The sequence below is a fragment of the Amblyomma maculatum genome, chromosome 1 (assembly GCF_055883805.1).
Source record: "Amblyomma maculatum isolate TAMU_Amacu chromosome 1, ASM5588380v1, whole genome shotgun sequence".
NCBI classification, from domain to species: domain Eukaryota; kingdom Metazoa; phylum Arthropoda; class Arachnida; order Ixodida; family Ixodidae; genus Amblyomma; species Amblyomma maculatum.
In genome coordinates, this window is record NC_139344.1 from 478,298,062 (window position 1) to 478,320,500 (window position 22,439).

General features: G+C 44.9%; 1 protein-coding gene across 1 annotated transcript in view; it reads left to right on the forward strand.

Moving 5' to 3' along the window:
* The first annotated feature begins 322 nt into the window (after nt 1-322).
* Nucleotides 323-22,439, forward strand: part of LOC146210055 (uncharacterized) — a 71,332-nt gene continuing 49,215 nt past the window's right edge. The window contains exon 1 of the mRNA XM_084581671.1: nt 323-543. Within this exon, the coding sequence (XP_084437797.1) occupies nt 323-543 (221 nt within the window). The remainder of the gene's footprint in view (nt 544-22,439) is intronic.

The following is a 22,439-nucleotide window of genomic DNA, read 5'->3' on the forward strand; positions in this document are numbered from 1 at the left end:
CACTTGCTTTCTATCTGTTAATGCATACTTTGTGTATTTGATACGTTAGTCCTCTTTGGATCAAAGACGCAAATCTGAGCATATAGGAGGCCTTTAACCTTATCGATCACAGTTCATTGCTAAATTCTCGCTGCAAGGAGTCCTTGTAGTGCTCGAAGAGAACGCCTGAACATTCTATGTAAGCTTGATTGCTCATCTTTATAAGCAACAATCAGCAGTATATTGCTGCCTGAGTACTCCGCCATTCTTCTTGCGTATTGTGCGAACATTCATATTTATTCTCATGGCCATCTGAGTACAGGACATACAGGCTGAGAGAGTGATGGTGAAGTGCGAGTTGGACGCAACGTGGGCGCGGGACCTGGCCTATCATTGGATTACACTCCTAATTTTCTTCTTCATGGTGGCCCTTTCGCCGCCCATCGCACTTCGGCTACGGCAAAGTCTTTACAACTACTGCGACGAGCCAGGGTGCCAAGTAGCAGTGATGGAACTCCGCCGCTCGCTGGACCGGCGTGCCGACCCTTGCGACAACTTCTACAGGTGAGTGCCGTGATTCATCTGGGCAGTTTATTTTACTAGATCTACAGCGGCTATTCCTGTTTGTGTTTTGTATCCTCAAAGTTCTGTAAAGCGTAATGACTGCTCCACACGACAAACACTATTTGGAAGTACGAACTGCGGTGGCCAAAATTCAAGCTGTCGCAGAGGAACAAATACTGTCATTTTCAGATCTTTTGTATGGCTCTGTCAAATTCTTCTCAAACGCTGCTCATTGCTGTATTCGGGTGTCTTACGGGTACGCATATTACACCCCGGGATTCTTTCGCTGTGATACTGCGATCAGCCAAGAGAATTTAGAACATCGATTCCTCACATAGTACTATGCGAGCATGACGCAGCATGAGTTTGTGAACTGAGTGTACTTTCTCCGAAGAACACGGATGTTTAGGGATTGCAGCTCTCAAGAAACAATTTGCTGTGGTTTTGCTTCTGGTTAAAACTGGAGTTACGCGAGAGCTATCTGCATGGTTACGCTAGGGTTCGGCTTGAAAGTAAAGACGTGGCTTTTGCACATAGTAGTTGACTCTATGGTTCCACTTTTATTTATGCCACAGGGGGCACTTTTGACCACTATATTGAGTGACAGCCGAGTGATGCGGACGCGTGTTCCATCGCTAATCCGATTGCACATGGCTACCGGAAACGGACGAACTGGCGACAGAGGGAGCTTCCGAAGCATCAAATAGATGAGTTCTTTATTAACTTTATTTCGTTTTCAGCTAGGTAGGTTAGGTGCAGCCTAAGTATAGATTTTAGCTCTTTGTCCTAGCGGCCTGGTTTTTCGTGCCGGCAGCTAGGTTTTCTCGGCGTTCATTCTTTAACTATTTTGATTAGATAAGTACTTCCTTTCTAGGCTATTGACATTCGCAGAATTGATTTTAACATGTGTTTGCTAGTCGTTTCTTGTGTCTTCTTTTTGCAGTTCGTACATTCTGAGAGTTCGTAATTGAAATAGTTCAGTCGATACATGCTTAAGATGCTTAAGGCGCAGGTTATTCTCAAGGAAACGCGTTTTGAGTCTGTAGATGAAGCGGAAAGCAGTGACTTTTTGTGGCGGTGTTGCGTGCTGAGTGCGCGCCTAGATAGATTTCATCGAGAAAAGGGCTGTTTAGTATCTCGTGTGGATGATTTAGAAAATGAAGTACGTTTGTTAAGAGCGGAAAATCAGAAACTGCTTGGACAGCTTACTCAAATTGAAAAAAAAAAAAAATGGCCGACTTTATCCTTGGAACCAACGAGGACGAACATTCCAATGCGGGCCACGTGGCTGGGGCCAGCACTGGCATGGAAGGCATAAGCAAAGTAGGTCAGGCGGATCCGAACCGTCAGAGTTATTTAGAAGCAGCTAAGAAGCCGGAAAAAAAGGGAGAAGTAAGGATGAATGAAAATCCCAGAGATAAGGACACAGATAACCGAAAGCAGGAGCCAACAGTTGGGAGAGGGAGAGAGAGGACCCGGGTGCTTATCGCCGGAGATTCTAACATGAACAGGTGCAAGCGAGATATCTTGGAACGTGTAAGGGGTGATAAGAGAGTGTTGGTTGAAGCCTTCCCAGGGAGAACAATGAGGGCAGTGCTAAAAGAGAGTAAAAATAGGCTGTTGAAGAATTCCGCAGAGCTCAGCATGGTAATAGTAGCCGCGGGGCTAAACGATGTCCTAAATGGTGATGCTGCAGGAGTGGTGGAAAGTTTAGCTAAGGGAGTTGACGAGATCAGGGAGATAGCACTGCAGACGCAGATAGTTGTATGCACAGTACCAGAGGTGCTAACGGAAAGATGGAAAAGGACGTGGTGACAGTTAATCAGGACATAAGAAAGTTAAGCCTGGAGAAGCGTTTCGAAGTGGTTGAGGTAAACAGGGAGGTACATAAAGCAGATTTTGGTAGGGCTTTTCAGCGAGATGGTATTCATTTTAGCAGAAGGGTGGGAGCAGAGATCGGCTGGCGCCTGGCAGGCAGGGCTGTAGCTTTTTTAGGGGGTCCGCGAGGACTCCGTGCACAGAGGTAGTTAGAAGTGAAGCAGAGGAAAGTGTAGTAATGAAGGCTGAGCCCCCCAAAATGGCAAAGAGTAGGTCGAGAAAGAAAAGTACAAAAAAGAAATTTAACACTAGGATCAGCTACATAAACATGCAAGGAGGTAGAAAAAGAGCGAAATGGCTAGAGATAGAACAGCAGTTGAAGGATGACAAAATAGGTGTGTACGCTCTTTGCGAGACTCATCCCAGGGATCTAGAAGATCCGCCGTTTATAGAAGGCTACGTCTGGGAAGGGTGCAACAGAACGAGAACGGGAAAAAAAGGGTGGAGGGGTAGGTATGTTGATACACCAGGGAAGAAATTGGCAAAGAATTAAATCATCTTGTAAAGAACATATCTGGGTTTCAGGAACAATTGCCGGCATAAGGACATGGCTACGGGTATTTTATTTAGGAACAGGATATCAATGCAGGCACGAAAACAGGGATCTTGTTGAATGTCTCAGTGACGATATAAGCCAGTTTGGAAACGGGGCCAATATTATTCTACTGGGGGACATGAACGGCCACATCGACGATCTGGATGGATACACGGATTGTAACGGCAAGCTAATGCTAGATTTCTGTGAGCGACACGATCTAGTTATAGTAAATAGAGAAACAAAATGTGAAGGCCCAATCACGTGGGAATTCCGCAACAGGCAGACGACCATTGACTATTCTCTAATGTCGCAGGAAATTTATAGCAAGGTCACGAAAATGGAAATAGACGAAGAAGGGTAATGTAGTCTGGGAAATGATCATAAACGTATTAGTCTGCAGATGGGGCCCTTGATGAAAAGAGAAATGGAACTTAGACAAAACGTAAACGCAAAATTAAACGACGATCAAATAGCGCAGATAGCAGCAGACATAGAGGAAGCAATAGAGAAAAGCCCCATGGAAGACTGGTTATGAACAGGTAGAACTACTCATAAGGAGGAAAATTCAGGAGGTTAAAGTAGCAAACCGCTGGAATGGAAAGAGGAAGCCACGGAACTGGTGGAACAATGAAATCAGGGAAGCTATTTATTTATTTACAACATATTGCAGGCCTACAGTAGGCCCAAGCAGGAGGGGCTAATACATAATATATGCAAAAAGAACAGGATTAGCAAAATTGAAAAATGTCAAAATACAAGTTGTAAGACAAAATACAACAATAAATACAAGACACGGATGCAAAATACAAAAAGTAAACGCAGAAATAAATGGCTCTCAAATTAAACGCTGTGAAGAAAACATTGAGTCAAAAGAAACAGCTCTGGTTAAAAGATCTGGCGGACACCTGTTCCACTCCTCAATGGTGCGTGGAAAAAATGAGTATTTAAAGGCGTTAATCCTAGCACTGTAAGGGGTTAATGATTGTGCATGATGATTTCGTGTTTGGCGCGTAGTGTTATGTTTAAGGAAGGGGTCTGCATTCATAGACAGTTTATGGTTTTTTAGTAAGAAAAGTAGTTTCAGTCTTTGAATTTTCCGGCGCAGCTGTAATGTTTCAATACTGTGAGTTCTCATGAGGGTCGTTGGTGAGTCAGTTACACGATACTTTGAAAAAATAAAACGGACGGCTTTGCGTTGAATCATTTCAAGGGCCTCGATGTTACGTTACGTAATGGACATGGGCAGGACATGTAGTGCGAAGAGAGGATAACCGATGGTCGCTGAGGGTAACAAACTGAATTCCAAGGGAAGGAAAGCGTAGCAGGGGGCGGCAGAAAGTTAGGTGGGCGGATGAGATTAAGAAGTTCGCAGGGGTCAAGTGGATGCAGCTAGCACAGAACCGGGTTAAGTGGAGAGATATGGGAGAAGCCTTCGCCCTGCAGTGGGTATAATCAGGCTGATGATGATGATGATGTTACGTTTAGTGTAGGGATCCCAGATGGTGCACGCATATTCTAGTGATGGCCTTATTATTGAAAAGCAGGTTAATTTTTTAAGTTCAGGTGGGGCAAGTTTTAGTTTATGTCTAAGAAAGTAGAGTTTACAAAAGGCTGAGGAGCATACGTTTGATACACATTTATTCCAGCTAAGGTTTTTCGTTATTGTAACTCCTAGATACTTGTACTCGCTGACTTCGGTCAGAAGGTGAGATGGAATATTGTAAGGAAATGAGAAGGAAGCATTTTTGTTAGTTATCTTCATGTATACAGTTTTCTCTAAATTTAGCTTCATGTCCCATTTATTACACCACGTATGTATGTTCTGAAGATTGGAGTTTAGTAAAACTTGATCATCTTGGCGAGTAATTTGGTGAAATAAAACGCAGTCATCTGCAGAATAATCTAATTTGAACAGAGGTAGTTATAACGTTAGTAATGTCATTGATATATATCAAAAAGAGGAGAGGTCCGAGGACGCTTCCCTGTGGGACGCCTGAAGTGGCCGGCAGGTGGTTTGAATAGCAATCATCAACACAAACAAATTGTGTGCGGTGAGAAAGGTATGAGGAAATCCAACGAATTATGAAATTAGGAAGACCAATAAGTTCAAGTTTGTAAATTAGTTTGGCATGAGAAATAACATCAAAGGCTTTGCTGAAGTCTAAAAAAATAACATCCATTTGACCAGCGCTATTTAGTACACTTGCAAAAGAATGAACGACAGAAGTTAGCTGAGTGACAGTGGAAAAGCCTTTTCGAAACCCGTGCTGATGGGGGGTAAGCTCCTTGTTATCGTTTAGAAATGTAGTTATGTCGTTAGCTATGATATGCTCAGCAAGTTTGCAACATGTGGAAGTTATTGATATGGGACGATAATTAGCAATCAAGGCAGGATCACCCTTTTTCAGCACGGGCACAATCCGCGCTTTCCTCCAGTCGGAAGGAATGTTTCCTGTTTCAAATGATTTACGGAAAATAACAACCAGGAACTATGTGATGGCTTCTGCATAACGGCGCAAAAAAATATTTGGTATCCCGTCAGGTCCAGCGGACACTTTAGTTTTGAGGTTGAGTAGCATGGAGAATACGCCAGATGAAGAAACAATGTCGGGGGTCGAGTTGGGAGACATGGTACTGGGTTTAACAAATAAACCATCATGGGAAAACACACTCTGAAAATACTTATTGAATGCCTCAGAGATTTGTGATTTATCAGCAAGCTGCACACCTTGACATGAAATGGGCGTAATTGTTTTTTTTTTCTTTTTCGATAAAAAATTCCAGAACTTATGTGGTGAGTCACGAAGGAAATTTGGCAGGCTATACTGAAAGTAATTTTGTTTAGCCTGCCGCAAAGCGCTTGTGAAGTTAGCCTGATGTATTTTAACTATGTTTCGACAGGCACCCCCACGCTTCAGTCGTTTGATTTTTCTTTTCAAATGTATTATTTCTCGCGTGATCCAAGGAGTTTTTTTACACGCTTTCTTTGTTCTATTAGGAATGTAGTTATCAATGCAGTACGCACAGATTTCTTTAAATTTATTCCAGAGTTCATCAACATTAGTTCCTCGAAACATGTCAAGGCGTAAGCTGAAGTAATCTAACACACTTTCATCATTAGCTCTGGAGACGGTTTTCACGGAAATAATTTTTGCTGGTTCACTATCGACGTTCTGTTGAATGGGACAAGTAAAAACCACCATGCAGTGATCAGATAACCCAGTTTCAACTGAAATAGTAAAACGTTCTCTTTCTTGGCTGAGAAAGACTAGGTCGAGAATAGATGCAGCTCCACCGTGTATGCGCGTTGGGTGCTTAACTCCCTGTTGCAGATTATGCATCAGCATATTATCACACATGTATGAAGCATTTATGTCATTGTTTGTACTAGGGAAGGGACTATTCCAGTCAATATTTGGGAGACTAAAATCACCGACAAGGTATATTTTATCACATCGAAATTTAGACATGTGATCGGCCAGATCACATAAATATTGAGGTGTTGCTCCCTCCACGTGTTGCTCTATCACGGCGAAAAACTTGATAAGAGCGGGGGAAAACAGTTTCATCATCAATATCATCTCGCAGCCAAGTCTCGGTTATAACTACGGCGTGTGGATTGTGAATCAACAAGATAGCCTCCAAAGCCTCCGATTTATTTACAACACTACGTGCATTAATATTAAGTAAGGAAAATTCTTTAACACGAGGTTGTGAAAGTCAATCTTTGCTTTGATAACTGTTTTTATCAACGAGTTGAACTCTGCTGTTATTGCTGTCATCCCAGGCGTAAAGAATTTTTTCGATTCGCATCTTGTCATTTATCAAGGTAACTTTTTTCCCTTCATCTATTTCAATTTTTGCGCTGTCCCACAGTAATTTACGCTTCCTAAGTGTGTTTCGTGAATAATCGTTCTGTATTGAAATATTACTGCCTTTTAGTTTATTGCAGTTTTTAAAGAGTTCTTGCTTTTCGTTATAGTCCTGGAAGAACACAATTACAGGGCGGTTTGATGCCTTTTTGCCCAGCCTCTGTATTCTGCCCACAGAACGGCAAGATACTTTAAGCTTTTCTGCAAAAACTTCAGTTAGAACCTTCTTTTTCAAGTCAGCCTCAGATTCCCCGGGTTCCTCTTTTACTCCAAAAACATAAGGTTTGAGTGGCGGCTCCTGTCTTCTAAATCAGTTATTTTCGCCTGGAGTTCATATATTGTTTGTTCTAGAGTGTCAATCCTGTTTGTCTGCTTCTCCAAGGCTGTAAACCTTAGCCTCATATCGTTCATGATTTTTTCCATATTGCTCTGTTGCTCTCTCAAAGCAGTCACTTCCGTGGCTATGCCTTTTTGCCCTTCAAGTAATTCTTTCAGCATTTCATTAGTATCCGGACCGGGATTAGTTTCAACGTCTCCACATAGGAGCAGTTTGCACATACAAAAAGCATTGTAGGCAATTTCAACGAACTGCTGTGGGCACGGCAGGACCAGAAGACAGCGGCAATCACTTTTAACAGAACAGTAATCGGTATTAACCTGCACAAGGCAGAAGAGAAGCTTGTGAGACCACATGCCTACGCTGGTTCCGCCGCGTCCACTGAAGACAAATTCCTGTTGACGTTCTTTTAAAGGCGATTCGGACAAGGTCACATGGTGGCTAGATGGCGTTCCAGGCTTGATGTCACGCGGGAATGGACAATCAAAAAGAAGAGGCTCCAAAGGTGACGGTGCAGCCAGAAAACACGTGTCGATTGCTGATCCATTTACTGCAGTCGTTGATGCGGCAGAACTGGACAAAAAAACCTGCACAAGGCAGAAGAGAAGCTTGTGAGACCACATGCCTACGCTGGTTCCGCCGCGCAACGACGACGGGCTGCTTCAAGGGAACACCGAATGGCTAAGAAAGCACAGGTATCTGAGAAGGAAATCGACCAAAAGTGGGAATGATATCGAAAAAAGAAACTTCAAGTGCAGGCCCTCGTCCAAAGCAAAATAAGGCAGTCCACCGATCGCTGGATGGCTGATATACACGATGCCTCTAGAGGCGGAGCAAGAAAATTCTGGAACCATATAAGCTGGCTAGGGAAGAAGAATCAAAGAAAGCAAGATCGGATTCAAGATAACGAGGGAAATTGTTTAAAGGGGGACAACGCAGTGAACTACATTACATCAGTTATAGCCGAGTCATTTAAGAGCAACGATAGGGTAATCTCCGCAAATCAGGAAGCAACACAAGGTAGCAGAATACAAAGCAGCTTAGAACTAACCAATCTAAACTGGAAAAAGGCAGAAAAAAATATTCCTAAAAACACATCTACAGGAATAGATGGAATTCCGATCAAGCTGATCATGAACTCGGTCCAAATAGTAAGGAAACGTTGTTAAAAGCTCTGGAAACAGTCATAACGAATAGGCAAGTTCCGGACAGCTGGCGGCAGAGTAAAATCAATTCGATTTATAAAGGGAAATGAGACAGGATGCACATAAACTCCTACAGGCCGATTACCATAACATCTGTTATGTACAGGTTAGCCATGCAGGCGGTGAAATTAAAGGTGCAAGCATGGGTTGAAAGTAACAAGATACTCGGAGAACTTCAGAATGGCTATAGAAATGGTCTTTATTCTTATAGCGCTGACGAAACACCACAGGAAGAACGACACAAAAGGACAGAAGCGCAACTTCCAACTTTAATGAGCAGAAAAGGAACCCAGGCACTCTTTTATAATCTCTGGTCTGCATGAATGTGCGATAACCCCCACACTAAATCAGAAAAAAAAAACTGTGACACTAGGCAGGATTGAACCAGTTCAATCATGACAAAACACATGGGTGAAAGGCAGGTCGCATGGATAAAGACAAGAAACGAGAAAATGATACAGGCGTGGAACCACAAGAGATTAAAAATCGAAGATGACATGAGAGAGAGAAGTCAAAGATAAAAGCATAAAACTCAAACGGTGGATGGCAGCGTGTAAAAGGCGCCTAAAATCATTAAGAAAAAAAGAAGAAAGACGGTGAAAAACTACACATATCCTTCCAAAAAGGAGAGTTCGTCTTTAGAAAGGAGTATAGAGGGCGTGCTAACGCACTTGTCTTTTCTTTGATGAATGTAAAAAGCCTCAATAACTTCTCTTTTTGTCTTATCCTGTGCCTTGGCTAGAAAGTTGGTTTCCTGAAACTTGGGACGGCAATTTTCACAGTGGCTACAATGTATAGCAAGGTTACCTCCTGTCTTGTTCTTTATAGTCACATTGTGCCTTCGAGCCCGCTCATTGAAACATTTCCCCGTCTGTCCCACATAAACCTTGCCACAGGTCAAAGGAATCTCGTACACCATTTTGCCGGTGCACTGGGTGAACATGTTTTGATGCTTTACAGTACAGGCCTCGTTGAAACGCTTTCCTGACACCATCGGGCAAATGCTTGACAGCTTGCAGGGAGCTGAAAAGATTAGCTGCACACCATGCCTGGCTGCCACTTTTTTCAAATTGTGTGAGAGACCATGCAGATAGGGAATAACCTGCACAGGTTTCTTTTCGGCCTCTCGTTTGTTGCCTGGCTTCTTGATCCTTTGAAGAAGGCTTTCGGACACGCTGGTTACCATATGCACAGGGTAGCCTGCAGAAAGGATTCTTCCAGTCTGATACTGGAAGCTTTCATCCATCTTGTGCGGGCAAGATTTATCTAGGGCAGATCTTAGGCAAAGTGAAACTATGCAACGCTTTACTATCTTTGAGTGGGAGCTATCATAAGCTAAAAGAGTCTTCTTTGAGCGAGGCTGATACATCCAACACACGTGTGTGTTGGAGAAGGAAAGTTTCAGGTCCAGAAATTGAAGGCAACCATTATCTACTAATTCATGCGTAAATTTCAATCCAGTCGAGATAGAATTAAAAGAACTCAGGGTCTGGGCGATAAAAGTATCAGCGTCCCTATGGGCAGGTACATTAAGAAGCACAAGGTAGTCATCTACATATCTAAATATTCGAGAGACTGCCGAGTTGCACAAACAAGCTTCTAATCACCGATCAAAAGAAGGCAGAACAATTTCGCTATAAGAATCAAGATCATGTACCAACTAACCCGTCAAAAAGTCCTAACTTAGAAATGGTAGGCGCTTAGATGACAGCCTGTTCGTGCTTACCCAATGCATCGAAATATCTAGAGTGGAAAATAGACCTTTGTATTTGGCCTTCCTGGACATAAACGGGGCGTACGACAACGTAATCAGGGAACTCCTGTGGAACATATTAAAAGAAGAAGGTATCGGTTTTGAGATAATAGAGTTCCTACAGGAAATATACCGGGATGACAAAGTAGAAATTACGTGGGAAGGGATAAGAAGTACGGAGGATGACAGAGTATGCAAAGGATTAAGACAAGGCTGTCCTCTCTCGCCGGTGCTGTTCATGCTTTATATGATAAACCTGGAACGGAGGATACAAGACAGTAACGTTGGTTTTAACCTGTCATATAGATTAGGTGGAAAGGCGGTAGAGCAGCGCCTCCCCGGCTTGATGTATGCAGACGATATTGTGCTGATAGCTGAGAGTCTGGAAGAATTGAAAACTCTAGTTAAGTATGGCGGAGACGAAGGGGATGCTCTAGGCTTCAGTTTCAGCGCAGTTAAGTCGGGTCTGATGATTTCAACGGCTCAACTGATCAGGGTCTTAAAACACAAGGCCTTGAAATACCTAGAGTAACAGAATATAAATATCTGGGGGTATGGGTAAACGAAGGATTGGCATACATCGGAAAGCATGAGCAATAACTTAAGGCCAAAGGGCGAAGGAATGCCGGGATAATGATGCATAAGGCATTGTGGGCATGCAATAGGTATGAGGTTTCGAGGGGTATTTGGAAAGAAATTATGGTGCCCGGACTTACTTTCGGAAATGCGGTTTTGTGCCTGAAATCAGAGGTACAGTCGACATTAGAAACAAATCAGAGATCCGTTGGACGATCAGCACTAGGTGCCCACGGCAAAACTACAAATGAGGTGGTACAGGGAGATATGGGCTGGGCATCTTTCGAAGTACGGGAAGCTCAGATTAAAATATTATATCAGGAACGCCTGAGGAAATTGGACAGTAACAGATGGGCAGCTAAAGTATTTAAATACCTGTACCTAAAAAGCGTTGACTCACAATGGAGGAAAAGAACTAGGAAACTAACTAGAAAGTATGCTAGTAACAAGGACGGAGAAATAAAGAGCATTAAGCAACAGGTGAAAAACACAGAAGGTAAAAATTGGATAAATTCGATGGAAAAGAAACAGAGTGTGGAATTATACCGAAAGTGGAAAATGCAGATCAGGAAGGAAGATTTCTTTGATAACTCAAGAGGTAGTGCCCTAATTTTTGAAGCTAGATCAGGGTGCCTTAGAACACGCAGCTACAAAAAGAAATTTAACATTGGAGATGACGCATGTGCTTTATGTGGAAACTCCAGTGAAACAATTGACCATATTATACTCGAATATAATGGTATCCATCCGGAAGTTGGTGCAGGCGCAATCACTGTTCCTGAAGCTCTGGGGTTTGGAGATAACAGTGACCGGGTGAATAAACCGGCGGTGGAAACTAGCAAAAAACGACTGGAAGATTGTTGGCTTAAAAGCAGAGAAGTGACGTAATGTTAGTAATGTAGGAACAAAATTTAATAAATAGAATGATGGTTATGTTAACCATTCTAAATCAATAATTAAGATATAGGGAGAAAAATGAGCATGACAGCTACTGTAACCACCCCGTTTCAAAGGGGACGCTCCTATATTCCATCCATTCCATCCATCCATCCGAGCGTAGAAAGTAGATATTACGTGGGAAGGGATAAGAAGTACGGAAGGTGTCAAAGTATACAAAGGATTAAGACAAGGCTGTCCTCTATCACCGCTTCTGCTCATGCTTTATACAATAAACCTGGAACGGAGGATACAAGACAGTAACCTAGGTTTTAACCTGTCATATAGATTAGGTGGAAAGGCGGGAGAGCAGCGCCTCCCCGGTTTGATGTATGCAGACGATATTGTGCTTCTAGCTGAGTGTCTGGAAGAATTGCAAACTCTAGTTAAGTATTGCGGAGACGAAGGGGACGCTCTATGCTTCAGTTTTAGCGGAGTTAAGTCGGGTCTGATGATTTTAAACGGCTCAACTAATCAGGGTCTTAAGATACAAGGCCATCAAATACCCAGAGTAGCAGAATTTAAATATCTGGGGGTATGGGTAAACGAAGGATTGGCATACATTGGAAAGCATGAGAAATCACATAAGGCCTAAGGGCGAAGGAATGCCGGGATAATGAAGCATAGGGCATTGTGGGGATACAAGAGGTATGATGTTTTGAGGGGTATTTGAAAAGGAATTATGGTGCGCGGTCTTACTTTCGGAAATGCGGTTTAGTGCCTAAAATCAGAGGTACAGTCGACATCTGAATAAATCAGAGAGCCGTTGGACGATTAGCGCTAGGTGCCCACGGCAAAATCACAAATGAGGCGGTACTGGGAGATATGGGCTGGGCATCGTTCGAAGTACGGGAAGCTCAGAGTAAAATATTATATGAGGAACGCCTAAGGAAATTGGAGAGTAACAGATGGGCAGCTAAAGTATTTAAATACCTGTACTTAAAAAGCGTTTACTCACAATGGAGGAAAAGAACTAGGAAACTAACTAGTAAGTATGCTAGTCACAAAGACGGAGAAATAAAGAGCATTAAGCAACAAGTGAAAAACACAGAAGGTAAAATTGAATAAATTCGATGGAAAAGAAACAGAGTGTGGAATTATACCGAAAGTGGAAAATGCAGATCAGGAGGGAAGATTTCTTTGATACCTCAAGAGGCAGTGCCCTACGTTTTGAAGCTAGATCGGGTGCCTTAAAACACGCAGCTACCAAAAGAAATTTAACAATGGAGATGACGCATGTGCTGTATGTGGTACCTCCAGTAAAATAATTGACCATATTATACTCCCCATGGAACCATGGAAACCATGGAAGAATGCAAACATTATGCTCATTCACAAGAAAGGGGACTCTAAGGACCTTAAAAATTACAGACCAATCAGCTTACTGTCTGTTACGTATAAGGTATTTACTAAGGTAATCGCTAATAGAATCAGGACAACCTTAGACTGCTATCAAGCAAATGATCAAGCAGGGTTTCAGAAACGGTACTCTACTATCCATCATATCCATACCATCAATCAGGTGATAGAAAAATGCTCGAAATATAACCAGCCCTTATACATAGCATTTATTGATTACGAAAAAGCATTTGACTCAGTTGAAACCTCGGCGGTGATACAGGCATTGCGAAATCAGGCGGTAGACGAGCCGTACGTGAAAGTGCTGGAAGATATATATAGTGGCTGCACAGCAACCATAGTTCTGCATAAAGAAAGTAACAAAATTCCCATAAAGAAAGGTGTTAGGCAAGGAGACACAATCTCCCTAGTATTATTCACAGCTTGCTTAGAGGAGGTATTCAGAGACTTGGAATGGGAGAGAATACCTCAGTAATCTGCGATTTGCTGATGACATTGCCTTGATAAGCAACTCGGGGAATGAACTGCAAATAATGATTGATGACCTAGACAGAAAAAGTAGAAAGGTAGGCTTGAAAATCAATATGCAGAAGACAAAGGTAATGTTCAACAGCCTCGGGAAGGAACTGCAGTTTACATTAGGTAGCGAAATACTGGAAGTAGTAGGCGAATATGTCTACTTAGGACAGGTAGTAACCGCAGATCCGGATCATGAAAAGGAAGTAACAAGAAGAATAAGATTGGGATGGAGCGCATTTGGCAAGCACTCGCAGATTATGACTAGCAGCTTACCGGTATCGCTCAAGAGGAACGTATATAACAGTTGCATCTTGCCTGTACTCACTTATGGGGCTGAAACGTGGAGGCTAACCAAGAGAGTTCTACTTAAGTTGAGGACAACCCAGAGGGCTATGGAACGAAAAATGCTAGGGGTAACATTAAGAGATAGAAAGCGTGCAGAGTGGGTCAGAGAAATAACTCAAGTTACCGACATTCTAGTGGAAATTAAGAAGAAGAAATGGACATGGGCAGGACATGTAGTGCGAAGAGAGGATAACCGATCGTCGCTGAGGGTAACAAACTGGATTCCAAGGGAAGGAAAGCGTAGCAGGGGGCGGCAGGAAGTTAGGTGGGCGGATGAGATTAAGAAGTTCGCAGGGGTCAAGTGGATGCAGCTAGCACAGAACCGGGTTAAGTGGAGAAATATGGGAGAGGCCTTCGCCCTGTAGTGGGTGTAATCAGGCTGATGATGATGATGATGATGATTATACTCGAATGTAATGGTATCCATCCGGAAGTTGATGCAGGCGCAGTCACTGTTCCTGATTCTCTAGAGTTTAGAGGTACCAGTGGCCGGATGATTAAACCGGCGGTGGAAACAAGCAAGAAACGACTGGAAGATTGGTGGCTTAAAAGCACACAAGTGACATAATGTTAGTAATGTGGAAACAAAAATGTATTAAATAGAATGATGGTTTAGTTAACCAAGTTACATAAATAATGAAGATATAGGGAGAAAAATTAGCATGATAGTTACTGCTACCACCCCGTTTCAAAGGGGACACTCCTATATTCGATCGATCCATCCATCCATCCGCCCGCCCATCCACTCACCCACCCACCCATCCACCCACCCACCCACCCACCCACACACACACACACACACACACGCACACACACACGCACGCACACACACACACACACACACACACACACACACACACACACACACACACACACACACACACACACACACACACACACACACACACACACACACACACACACACACACACACACACACACACACACACACACACACACACACACACACACACACACACACACACACACACACACACACACACACACACACATACATACATACATACATACACACACACACATACATACACACACACACACATACATACATACATACATACATACATACATACATACATACATACATACATACATACATCCAGCCGTCCGTCCGTCCGAGCACCATTCAGAGACCGACCGTAGCCAGGCTGCAGCAAGCACGGAAGTTTTCTTTATTTTTGCCACATGTATGCGTAGTACTCCCAATGCAAAAGTTCTTATTTGCTTATGAGCGAATTAATAGAAGTAATATTGTAACCTGCGCTAACCGTGGCAGTTCTGGAGGGGAAGAAGACTAAGACTGTGCGGAGTGCGCGTGGTTCTTAGCCGCCGCTGCTTCTGCCTGGTCAAAAGCCTGCTCTCTCCTTCCTGTGCCTCAGTGCCCCAACCCCATCCTTTGACCCTGTCCTTCTAGACTGCCGTCCGGGTAGCGATAAAACCCGTGCAATTCTGGTGGAACTGCGGGGTAAATGCAGCACAGCCCCTTAACACCTGCTACTCTGAGTCCGCTCCCAAGTCTCAGCCGCCGCCCCTCCGACGAGGAGGCCGAGATACGTGCCAGCCGGGGTCTTCAAAAGTCTGCTCCTGAATTTGGTCTGTTGCCTAACTTCGGCTCTCCACGACTTACAATGGCCCGGAGTTCCACGACCCAATGTCAACAGAGGACTCGTTTCTCGCATCGTGCGTGGCGTATCTACCAATGGCTCCTCTTACGGCTGCCACGTTCCATGGCGATACCTCCGGAGATGTAGAGGATTGGCTACAACAGTACGATCGTTTGGCCCGCCACAATGGCTCGAATGCCGAAAACTGTCTTCAGAATTTGTATTTCTGCCTGGACAGTACTGCTCGGCACTGGTTCTAAAATCACGAGGCCTCCCTTATATCCTGGGTCACCTGTAAGGAAGAGCTGCGACGGACGTTCGCCAATCAGTATCGGCGACAGTGAGCAGAAGACCTTCTGCAAACAAGAGTGCGACGATCCGACGAAACAGTGACAAGTTTTGTTGAAGACGTCTTACGACTTAGCTCCCGGGCCGACCCCCGTGCCACCGAGAAAAAGAAGGTGCGTGCACTCATGCGGGGCGTCAAGAGTGACATTTTCGGAGGGCTTATTTGAGATCCGCCGACTACAGTGGAACAATCTGTAAATGAGGCGACGAACATCGAGCGAGCCTTGGTTACGCGAACGGACCATTATCGTCGCCTTGCTGGAGGGCCCAGCGTTTCGAACCTTTCAGCTGCTCTTTTTCCGGTTGGTTCCCTCGACACTGCAAACCTGCGCGAGATCATCCGCGAAGTTGTACGAGAGGAGATATGGCAGCTGCTTCCACCTGCTGATGGTACGGCATCCTGCGCCCTCACGGATGCTGTCCGCGAAGAAGTACAACGTGCCCTTTATCCACAGTGCTCCATTGCTTGTTCACCTACTCAGCCCGTTGAGACGTACGCGCCCGTTGCTAGTCGCCCGCCGCCGCAGAAGCCACCACCGCCAGCTGTTCGCCGTCAGTACTTACCTACACAGCCCCGTATCCCTGCGTACGATGTTCGCCCGCAGCAGCAATGGATGAGCAAGGCCGACGCGTGGAGGACAACCGACCAACGCCCGCTATGCTTCCACTGCGGCGAAGCAGGCGACGTCTACCGTCGCTGCCCTTATCGCGAGCATGGTCTTCACGGTTTCCAGCTGTAGGCTCCTCGCCCGGAGTTCGGCGAGCAACCCCGCGACATCGCGGATTATCTGCGCCGTTCACCACCACCCGACCCGTCTTCACGTCGCGACCTTCGCTCGCCACCGTCCTGCCGTTATGATTCTCCCCTTAGCAACAATCGTCGGGAAAGCCTGTCCCCTCGTCGGGAAAACCAAGCCCGGCGACGTCTGGAGGTGACGTTGCCGAACCAGTTCCTGTTAAAGAGCCTCCACGTTTCTCGCCTCGCTCCCCCACGCGAGAGGAAGCGAAAGGCGCGCGTAGCAAGCGCATGCATGGAACATCGGCTCCGGCGATTTTCGACCGTAGCGGCGGAACAACGCGTCGAATCCCAAAACTATCGGACCTTGAAGGGCCATCAATTCATCCGGAATGCAGGGAGACCACTCGCAACCCGGTGGACCGAGGTTTCGACTTTTTGGAGCACATTTGCTCCCATCCGTTGTGGAGCCGTTGCTCAGCCTATCGGCTGAACGCCGGCGTCCCACGGCGGGAAGGCCGCTCCTGGCGAACATGGCAAACGCCAACTAGCAACGCGGCTATGACCCGGAAGGCATGACATGGACAACTTTGCTGCAGACCAGCCGAAAGCAAGCGTGCAGTGAGAATGTGATCCGGGCTTTTGAAAAGCGAGCCCAGAAATTTTAAGCCAGCGCGCAAAGGAAGGCCACGTCAGCACACGGAGGCCGCCAAGCGCAACCCGACTCAGAACCCGGTGAGCGCGCAACTGGAGGCCCAACGCAAGTCAGAGCTGCATGGAAGCCCAAGTTTCTGTGCAGATTCAGACCAGACGATGTGGTGCTAATCATCAAACCACTAACAGCCACAAACGTGAAGAACTTGCAACATGGCGAGTTGAGCCTAGCTCTACGACAGTGAGTCGGGGAGGCCGAAGCAGACAAATTTTACTTCACAGTGTCCCCAGACCAAACCCTGATCATTGTGGCCACGGCGAGCATCCATGCGGCAGACAGACTGGTCGGCGACTTTGCAATCCGAACGCAAGGGCAAGACCCCTATCTGCGTGGACACGTAAAGCAAAGTGAGGACAACGTGGTACACGGAGTCATCACTGTGGCCAATCCGGAGACCACCGAATCCCTGCGAGGGAAGGTGAGAAGCTTTCGCGGAGAGAGAAAATCCTGAAGATCCGAAAGTTCGGCACTTCGAACAAAGCAAGGGTCACCTTCGAAGGGAAGTACAAGCCCAGAGCTGAGCTGTACAGCGCGAAGTTATACCGGTAGCCACTTACCGTCGCACCATACCAGCGTGCAACCTGTATGGCACGGTGGGACATAGGGCAGACGCCTGGCCGACACCGAGACAAGAAAACTGCGGACTCTGCGGAACGCAAGCTCCGTTTGGGGAGGGGGTGCGTGCCCCTCATGAGTGCAATCCAAAATGTGCGGTATGTGGCGGCGAACACGCCACGAACTCTAAAGACTGCACTGCGGAATTCCGAAGGAACTAGCAGCAACAATCCAGTAACAAGAACAATAAAAAGAAGAAAAACAAGAAAAAGAAAAGAGGGAGCAAGAATCTTCCGCCCCCTTCGATTAACATGGAGCCACATTCTAAACAAAACAATCAAGAGAGGAACTGGGTCAGCATGGTCAAGAACGGAAAGCAGCAGGTGCGTGGGGTCGCCCCTCCTCCTCCCTATACTCCCTCTCCACCTACACCAAATTTGGTACAGATTGAATTAAGAAAACAGATAGCAGCCCTAAAAGCTCAAATGGAGCTGCTAACCAGCAAACTAGAAACTGCACTAGCTAAATCTCAGCCGCCTCAGCAAGAGGAGGCGATAGAAAGCGACGCAGAGCCTAGCATGGAAAACAAAGTTGAAGCTATGATGAGGAAGATACAGGAATCCATTCCCTCCATAGTATCACGACAGATAGTGAAAGCGATGACGATTCGCAAGTATGCTAACACAAGGAGACCCACGAATCCCATAACCCACAAAATGCGTAGGGTGATCAGTGAGGGTGAAAAGCTGCAGCTCCCCCTCCAGAATAACAATCTCCAGGCACAACATGGCGGAAAGAAATAAGGAGAGTCCTATAATTTTAACACAGTGGAATAGTCGAGGCTTTAAATCAGACTAAGAGAGCGGACCTTAGGACGCACCTTTCCACGTACGAGCATACTCCGGCAGTGGTGGCCGTACAGGAGCCAGGCGGGAACGCGAGCCTCCCAACTACAAAACGTTCCAACTCAGCCCCCTAACATGCATCTTCGTGCACAAAAATTTCACAGCAAATTTGATAGATCTGGAATTACAAGCCAGGTTTTCGTACGTGATGGTGACTCTCCTGCCCATAAAAAAGGATGATCCGCAGCTCCACATCCTGAACGTGTACTGCCCACCTAAAGAAAAAAAATGTAAGCTTCTCCGCACTCCTGAGTACGGCTGTCAAAGAAGCGGGATGAGATCCGTTACTAGTGTTAGAAGATTTCAATGCGCAGAGCCTCTCATGGGGCTAGAACCGAGAGGACATACGAAGACGGAAGCTAGCGGAGGCAGCGTCCACATTAGGCCTAACCCTACACACAGCATCCAAAAAAACAGCGCAAACAAACGGGGACGACAGGAAGAAACAACAGGAACAGGCGCTGACTCTCAACTAAGATTTAATCGCAGAAAACACATTTATATAAGGTACAGAAAACAAAAAACACCAAAACCAGACCGCACGTGTTACTATGTGATGTCCAGATATGCAACTTCGCAGTCACGCAGGAGCAGGGAAGGTTTGCTGACACACAATCTTTCTTTCTTGGCCATATTATACGCCTCGATGATTTCCCTGGTCAACTGGTCGGGGTGTTTGTACAAAATGTCAGTATAATGTAAAGACGGAAAACAGGATTGACACTCACGGCAATGATCAACTAGATTAGTAGAGCGATTAGATTCTAATGAGTTGAGATGTTCTCTGAGACGTGTGTTAATACATCGTCCCGTTTGCCCAATGTATATCTGACCACAGGACAAGGGAATTTTATAAACTACCCCTTTGGAGCACGCCACAAATCTTTTATCGTGTTTAACAGCACAAGACGCTCCAGATTTATTAGGATTACGGGACTTATTTTCTACCACTGAACAAATTTTATTGAGCTTATTAGGGGCCGAAAAAACAACATCAACTTCATACCTATGGGCAACATTTTTAAGACCATGAGAAAGGCGATGAACATAGGGAAGAACTGCGAACTTTCTCCGTTTCTGTTCTTTCTGTGAAGGTGGCAGCAATGCCGGCGATTTAAGCTTTTTGATTATTTTATTGCAGCCCAAAGTTAGAAGCTCAGCTGGATAACCCGCTTCCCTAAGTCTCTTAGCCTGGTTATCGAAACTTTCTTTCATAACATGGTGACAGGATTTTGACAACGCAGAAGACAATGATGAAACAACAATTCCACATTTCACTACCTTAGAATGATGCGATTTATAGTTTAGCAGCGGTTTATTGGCCCGTGGGGCGTAATTCGAACACATGTGCCCCTTCCCTTCAGTCAAACACAAATCTAAGAATTGCATCTTGTTATCAACCGGTACCTCAGTGGTGAACTGCAAACCCCACGAATTAGCTTTGAATGCTTCTAACACTGTAGACATGCGCCTAGCAAAGTTCGTTTTTTCAATGAAAATCAAAAAATTATCAACGTATCTGAAAATTTGGAACTGTATCCCAACCAAATCTTTCTGGATACCTCGATCCACGAATGACAAGAAAATTTCGCTAAGAGCAGGCGCTACTCTAGACCCAATACAAACGCCCGCTTTCTGGGAATAGAGTGTGCCTTCCCATTCAACAAAGGTAGAGTTCACATAAAACGACAACAGCTCAAGGAACCCAGACACTGAAATACCGCAACCACTTATGAATTGTTCCTCATCATTGTCCGAAGTGATGCAATCAAAAACAGCAGTCATCATTTCCTTGTGCGGCAGAGAGTAGAACAAATCTACCACGTCTATGCTAAAAGCTGAGCATGAGCCTGGGTTTTGCTCCTGTAAGAACCTGATGACACACTCAGAGTTTGGTACCTTAAATGATCTATTAATGATCCTTTTAAGGTACCAAACTCTGAGTGTGTCGTCAGGTTCTTACAGGAGCAAAACCCAGGCTCATGCTCATCTTTTAGCGTAGACGTGGTAGATTTGTTCTACTCTCTGCCGCACAAGGAAATGATGACTGCTGTTTTTGATTGCATCACTTCGGACAATGATGAGGAACAATTCATAAGTGGTTGCGGTATTTCAGTGTCTGGGTTCCTTGAGCTGTTGTCGTTTTATGTGAACTCTACCTTTGTTGAATGGGAAGGCACACTCTATTCCCAGAAAGCGGGCGTTTGTATTGGGTCTAGAGTAGCGCCTGCTCTTAGTGAAATTTTCTTGTCATTCGTGGATCGAGGTATCCAGAAAGATTTGGTTGGGATACAGTTCCAAATTTTCAGATACGTTGATGATTTTTTGATTTTCATTGAAAAAACGAACTTTGCTAGGCACATGTCTACAGTGTTAGAAGCATTCAAAGATAATTCGTGGGGTTTGCAGTTCACCACTGAGGTACCGGTTGATAACAAGATGCAATTCTTAGATTTGTGTTTGACTGAAGGGAAGGGGCACATGTGTTGGAATTACGCACCACGGGCCAATAAACCGCTGCTAAACTATAAATCGCATCATTCTAAGGTAGTGAAATGTGGAATTGTTGTTTCATCATTGTCTTCTGCGTTGTCAAAATCCTGTCACCATATTATGAAAGAAAGTTTCGATAACCAGGCTAAGAGACTTAGGGAAGCGGGTTATCCAGCTGAGCTTCTAACTTTGGGCTGCAATAAAATAATCAAAAAGCTTAAATCGCCGGCATTGCTGCCACCTTCACAGAAAGAACAGAAACGGAGAAAGTTCGCAGTTCTTCCCTATGTTCATCGCCTTTCTCATGGTCTTAAAAATGTTGCCCATAGGTATGAAGTTGATGTTGTTTTTTCGGCCCCTAATAAGCTCAATAAAATTTGTTCAGTGGTAGAAAATAAGTCCCGTAATCCTAATAAATCTGTAGCGTCTTGTGCTGTTAAACACGATAAAAGATTTGTGCCGTGCTCCAAAGGGGTAGTTTATAAAATTCCCTTGTCCTTTGGTCAGATATACATTGGGCAAACGGGACGATGTATTAACACTCGTCTCAGAGAACATCTCAACTCATTAGAATCTAATCGCTCTACTAATCTAGTTGATCATTGCCGTGAGTATCAATCCTGTTTTCCGTCTTTACATTATACTGACATTTTGTACAAACACCCCGACCAGTTGACCAGGGAAATCATCGAGGCGTATAATATGGCCAAGAAAGAAAGATTGTGTGTCAGCAAACCTTCCCTGCTCCTGCGTGACTGCGAAGTTGCATATCTGGACATCACATAGTAACACGTGCGGTCTGGCTTTGGTGTTTTATTGTTTTCTGTACCTTATATAAATGTGTTTTCTGCGATTAAATTGTAGTTGAGAGTCAGCGCCTGTTCCTGTTGTTTCTTCCTGTCGTCCCCGTTTGTTTGCGCTGTTTTTTGGATGATGTATCACCAACTCGCCCGCTTAACTATCCTGTTGAACCTACACACAGACCCGGCGTACCCCACGCGAATTGGGAACTCGGCGCAGAGGGACACTTGTCCGGACTTACTTTTTCAAAAAACGCGAGGCGAGTGGAGTGAACGAATACGGAGGAAACATTCGGTAGCGACCACTGTCTGATCAACATAACGATCCGCACAAAACCCCTTACCAGACCGACGGGGCAGACTAGGATGCCGGAATGGGGAAAATTCAGAAAAGAATATAA